Source organism: Trichosurus vulpecula, chromosome 5 (assembly GCF_011100635.1).
Source record: "Trichosurus vulpecula isolate mTriVul1 chromosome 5, mTriVul1.pri, whole genome shotgun sequence".
Lineage (NCBI taxonomy): Eukaryota > Metazoa > Chordata > Mammalia > Diprotodontia > Phalangeridae > Trichosurus > Trichosurus vulpecula.
This window is the reverse complement of record NC_050577.1, coordinates 151,595,042-151,601,041: the sequence shown is the minus strand read 5'-3', so window position 1 is coordinate 151,601,041 and position 6,000 is coordinate 151,595,042. Positions and strand designations below refer to the sequence as shown.

The following is a 6,000-nucleotide window of genomic DNA, read 5'->3' as shown; positions in this document are numbered from 1 at the left end:
CCCAAAGAACAAGTATAGTACTGTTTAATTAATTTACATATTTTTTAATTTTAAAAAACATACCAGAATGGATTGAATTTGACTTTCTTTGGAAAAAATGCTAATTATTCTCTCTGATTCTAGCTGTAGGATCATGTTTGAAAAGAAACTTAACCTGAACAGCGGTCAGCATACAAATTGGAAAATGATAACTAAATGTTCAGAATACTTTAGCAAAATTTTAGTTGCAATTCTAAATTCTATACAAATGGCAAATGAATCTGTGGTTTTTGGATAGCAATAGGCTTCCTTTGTAGGACCTGAAGGGAGTGAATTGTATGTTTCTATTCCTATCTGCCCAATATTGTGAAAGCCCTGTGGTTCATAGTTTTCCAGCTGTGGGTTTAATGGAAGCCTGTTTGAAGTCATTAGGAAACTTAGTCTTGGGGCCTTTTCTTGTTCACATATTCAAATTTCAATTGGTTTTATAGTAGGCTTTCTTATATGCCTCATATTGGAGCCAGGCTCAGATGGCTTGAATGGAGGAGCTCGGCCATAAGGCCGGGGTAGGGGCAATGTGGCTTCTGCGTCTGGGATGTAGGCATTTGGGCGCTGAATCGCTGTCGTGTAAACCCCAGAAGGCAGCATGTTGTTTTTCTCTTCCAAGGCAATCTGCAAAGAAAGATTTCTTTTAGTTTGCAGAAAAAGATAGCAAGTCACATTCATTTGGACAATATCAGATTGGAAGCTCCTTGAGGGCAGGGGCTATCGTTTGCTTCTTTTTATATCCCCAGCACTCAGCACAGTGCCTGGCACAGAGTAGGTGCTTGATAAATTATGTTGATTAAATATTTATTGATAGCGACAGCATAAAGGCAGAAGACCTTGATTCGAATCCTACTTCTGTCATTTGCTAGCTGTTTGACCTTGGACAAGTCACTTCTTAGAGCCTCAATTTCTTCATCTGTGAAATGAGAATTGGACTGAATGGTCCAGCTATAAAGATGTGCTCCTATGATACTTCTTTTAGCTAATGTAAGTACAATGAGGGGAGGGACTAAAGGCCAGTAGTGGGTTCTAATGGAGAGGCAGGATGGGGCAGGGATTTGGAGGGGGATGGGAAAAGAAAGTGTCAGCATATAAATCATTTACCTTATGATGGGGGGGAAAAACACCAAAGCAAACTTTAATGCTCTCAGAGAAGCATAACTTTGTTGCCCATGCAGTACAATGTTACTGTGATTCTGTTTCTTAGGAAATTGCCCAGCGGCCCCCAAATTCTTCCATTCCCTGTATTGCTCTTCTACTAACAAACAAACTAGCAAAAATACAAACCACGTGAGAAAGGAGGAGCTTGCATGAAGCTCAGGTAGCAAGGAAACACAAGGGATGATATAACGGAGGTGAGGAAAACCTAGTAAAGTGTTTTTGCACCCAGGGCCACTCAGCAAATCCTCTGGATCAAGAAGCAGAGTTGGCAGGGATTCAGATACCCTTTTTCGGGGAGAGGAGGTCATGTTGCCCTCAACACCCAACCACTGCCTTTCACAGACTCTAAGGCAGGGCTTCTTCACCTCTTGCGTGTGTATCATGGATCCCCTTTAGCAATCTAGTGAAATCTGTGTATCCCTTCTCAGAATACTGCTTTTAAATGCATAAAATAAAATATGCAGGATTATAAAGCAAACTAAAAATATTGAAATATAGTTATCAAAATACTTTAAAAATAGTTCATAGATCTGAGGTTTAGAACCTTTAGAGTCTAATGGCTCCTAATTGTCAACTATGAAGCACTCTTCCTTTTTGAAGGACAATCTCCCTTTTATCACTGATTGATCATTTGGAGTTCTCACACTTGAAAGGTATCCTTCACTGACTGAGCCATGGTTTACTTCCTGGTACTCAGATTGTTTCTGCGTCTTTTGGGGATTCTGATTCCTGGCTGTCCACCTAACATAGGCTCTTGAACAGAGTGGACGGTCTCAGTAAATATTTGCTGAATGAGTGAATGAATGAAAAGCAGCTTGGACCTTGTCCTATTATTTTTCAATGGATAGAAGCTGGACCAAGATATACTGATATAGGAAACTTCATCCTAACTCAGCATATTCTCTGCAACTTGTAGGGTAAGTGGCCTGCTGCAGGTCACATAGCCAGTAGGTGCCAGGGGCAGGACTTGAACCCAGGTCTCCTTTGGTCTGAGGCTAGCTCTCTATCCACTGTGCTGCTTTCATTATGCCTACAGTAGTGATTAAACTTCTAAAAGTAATGGTGGATTTCATCTTAACTTCAAGACAGCTCAAAATCAAAGAAAGTATGGGATCTGATCATCAACAGAGCAAACAAAAAGTGGTGTGTAGAGTCTGGGGAGTATAGATACACATCTTTAATCATAAAGTCTTCAAGTAGTAATCATTAGTATGAGCCAAGCTTATTGAATGATTCAAATGGAATTTCACTCCAGGCCTTGGTCTAGTAACACTTCCATTTTCCTAGCAAAAAAAAAACCATTTCTAATTGCCACTATCATCCATAAATATTTCTTCAGTGCCTATGGGCTATAATGGCATGATAGCTGAGTCCTAGCCCCATAGTGGTGCCAATTCTGATAGTAGGTTTAAGGTTATGAACTGCTCTGTCTTGGAACAAAATCACCATTGAACCAGACAATATAGGAATGGTACTGAAGGGAGAAGGGATCTGACCTCCCACGATTCCTGGCCCTTCCTGTGTCTTTTAACAGAGATACTACAAATGCAGTCCTAGATCCCACACTTACCATTGCCCGTTCTGCGGCAGCTAACTGATGCACGTCTTCATTTCGCAGCACCTTCAGCCAGTCTTCCTCAATTTCTTTGTTGAGTGGCAGCCCTTGGTCTAGCCTTTCATTGCAATTTGTAAGGAACTCTTGTTTGTCCCTGACTTCCTTTTGTAGTTCAAGAGTAAGAGCTTGCTGCATGGACAGCTCGGCCACAAGGGCCATCATTTTGTGGGTAGAGTCTTTTATTTTCCTCTGATACTCATTCATCTGGAATAAAAGGGACAAAAACTTAAGGAATGCACAGACCTGTCTTTAACAGACCCACTGAAAATGAACTGATAGAAAAACCATCAAGGGTCGACTCATGGCATGACTCATGGATTTGACAAATGGTTCTGCTGTTAAAAGTTGTCTTCAACATCTATTTATATTAAAACACCCAACACCATAATCATCTGGCAGGAGAAAGAGGAGTATAAGAAGTCATGCAGGAGGGCATTAAGTGAACCACTTGACAGCATTCTGAAATGCTAGAACCTGTCAGCAAGAAAGGTTGTAGAGCTTGCTTTGACTGAAGAGCAAAGGAACTGGAAGATAGCTACTGGTTTTCTGTGATGGCTAAGGGAAGTTCTGATCAAAGGTAGGGGGTCACCTAGAATTCATAGCATTTCTGAGCTGGAAGGAACCTTAGACATTACCCAGCCCAGTTGTTTCATTTACAGGGGAACTGAGGCTCAGAGAGGTTGTGAGTTATCCAAATAGACATGACTTATTAGTGATTTTAATCCTTTTAGCTCTCTAATTTTGAGTTACATAGAGGCCAGTAGAGGTTTGAAGGGATCCCAAATTTCTGATTCCTCTTATCTAGTTTTGCACTTTTCTCAATTGTTAATTATATAGGAATGTAATACCTAGAAGAGTAAAATCTCTATTACAGTCATGGTTTACTTAGCTAAGAAAACTAGAACATGTTTCAGCCCCGAGGGAATTTTATTTAAAATGGAAACAAAAATCAGAGTTCTGATACTACTGAATTCTTCCTCACGATGCTTTAGGCCTTAACGCATCCCTCCAGGGCACTACTAAGAGCAGGCAAGAATAAGAAAAATTTGTTAGCAAAATTTGATGGGGAGGAGAACTTTTTTAAAATGCTTTTTCACATCACTACTCAGTAGAGATGACCTTGTAGACAGGCTTTCCGAGGTCATTTGCTTCCAACAATACTAAATATATCTGGACAAAAAGGCTCAGTTGGTGGCAGGTATTTCTCTGAGCATAATGCCCTGTAGCTCTTGCTCCATTGGCTGTAAACATTGAAGGGTAGTTCAGTCACAACACTTCAGTTAGCCCTTCAGTCCTCAGACAAGTGACAAAGTGGGGTCTGGAAATCGATTCAGATGAATAGCACTTGTCCTATGAGTGTCCCACCTTCTATGCTTGTAGGAGGCCTTTCCTGATCTCTCTCTCTTTTTAAATTTTTTAAATTTATTTTATCTTTTATTTTCACATTGCTTTCATATGGAGAGACAGAGACAGACACAGAGATAGAGACAGCCAGAGACCTAATCCCTCTTAAGTTTGCTGTCATCCCTCCATTGGTTAGTCCTTGCTTATCCTCTGTCTAGCTTGTTTGAACATAGGGTTATCTGCACGTTGTCGTCGCCATTGGATTGTGAGCTCTTTTGAGAAGAGAGAAAGTCTTTTACCTATCTTTGTATTTCCAGGGCTTAGTACAAGGCCTGACATTTAGTAGGTGTTTCATTTTCAGAGGCCAAAGTGATTTTCCTAAAGTGTTGTTGGTCTGAGCATTTCACACTCTGCCTAACCCAGTCCCTTGTCTAACGCTGCCTTCCCCCAACTCCAGTGGCTCCCTATTGCCTCCAGGATCAAATACACAGTTTTCTGCTTGGCATTTAAAGTCTTCTACAAGCCAGCCCCTTCCTACCTTTCCAAAGTTACCCCATTTTATTCTTTTTCACGCCCTGTATCATGCGGTGACACTGGCCATCTTGCTGTTCCTTCCCTGTCTGGCTCTGCATGTACCTCATATGTACCTACTTGTATTCATGTTTAGAATTTGAGCTATTTTTGCTTTTTTGCTTTGTGTCTTTAGCACTTAGCATAGGGCCTGGCACATAGTAAGAGCTTAATAAATGTTTGGCTGCTGACTGACTTTCATTTTACAAGCATTTATCTTCTCTCCTTCTCACTATCCCCCAATATTACTTAAAAAACAAACAAACCCGACAATCTTGTAACAAATATGCATAGGCGAGCAAAACAAATTCTCAAATCAGCCTGTTTCATTTTGGATCTTGACTCCTTCATCTCTGTATTGGGAGGTGGGTAACGCGGATCCTCATCAGTCCTCTGCTTGATCATCGCATTAATCAGAGCTCTGGAGTCTTTCAAAGGTGTTGCCTTGATAAGTTTGCTCTTGTGTGAACTGTTCCCCTGGCTCTGCTAACTTTAACCTGCTCCTTTCCTGCAAGTGTTCTCAGGTTTCTATGACACCATTCCTTTTGTCATTTCTTACATCATAAGAATTCCATGACTTTCATATACTATAATTTATTATTCCCAGAATTTATATAAAAATCATAAGTATGACTCATTTCTGCCATATACATACCCCTCCTTTTAACTTTTGGGTTTCTGTTCAGAGCACCACCATTTCTGGTCATCCAGGTTCACAACCTAGGGGTCACCCTTGACTCTCCACTCGTCCTTATCTCCCGTAGCCAGTCGGTTGCTAAGTCTTGGCTCTACCTCCCAGCAGTTCTCTGTCACTCATTCATTCCTTTCTCTTTCCTCACATGGTGACCACTCTGGTCCAAAACTGTCTCACCTCTCTCCCAGACTACTGCACTAGCCTCCTAGTTGTCACTCCCCCTCCGTAGGTATTCTGTTTTCCAGTAACACTAGCTTCCCTCCTATTCCGGACACAAGACATTCCATCCCCCAACTCCAGAACTTTTCACTGTCTCTCACACCTAGAATTCTCTTCCTTCAAGTCTCAGCTGAAGTACAACCTTCTACAGGAAGCCTTTGCCAACCTTGCTTACTCTTAATGCCTTCCCTCTGAGATTATCTCCAATTTAGCCTACATATATGTCTTGTTCCTGCATAGTTGTTCACATGTTCTCTTCCCCCTTTTAGTCTGCCAGCTTCTGAAAACAAGTACTGTTTTTTGCCCTTCTTCTACTGCTCAAAGTGCCTGGCACACAGTAGGTACTCAATGACTACTTTTTGTATTGAAA

General features: G+C 41.1%; 1 protein-coding gene across 1 annotated transcript in view; it reads right to left on the bottom strand.

Moving 5' to 3' along the window:
- Positions 1 to 361: 361 nt before the first annotated feature.
- The window catches only part of CCDC146 (coiled-coil domain containing 146), a 176,444-nt gene continuing 170,805 nt past the window's right edge, over positions 362 to 6,000 (bottom strand). The window contains exons 17-18 of the mRNA XM_036760464.1: positions 2,759 to 3,007; positions 362 to 651 (exon numbers count right to left, since the gene is read on the bottom strand). Of these exons, the coding sequence (XP_036616359.1) occupies positions 448 to 651; positions 2,759 to 3,007 (453 nt within the window). The 3' untranslated portion in view covers positions 362 to 447. The remainder of the gene's footprint in view (positions 652 to 2,758; positions 3,008 to 6,000) is intronic.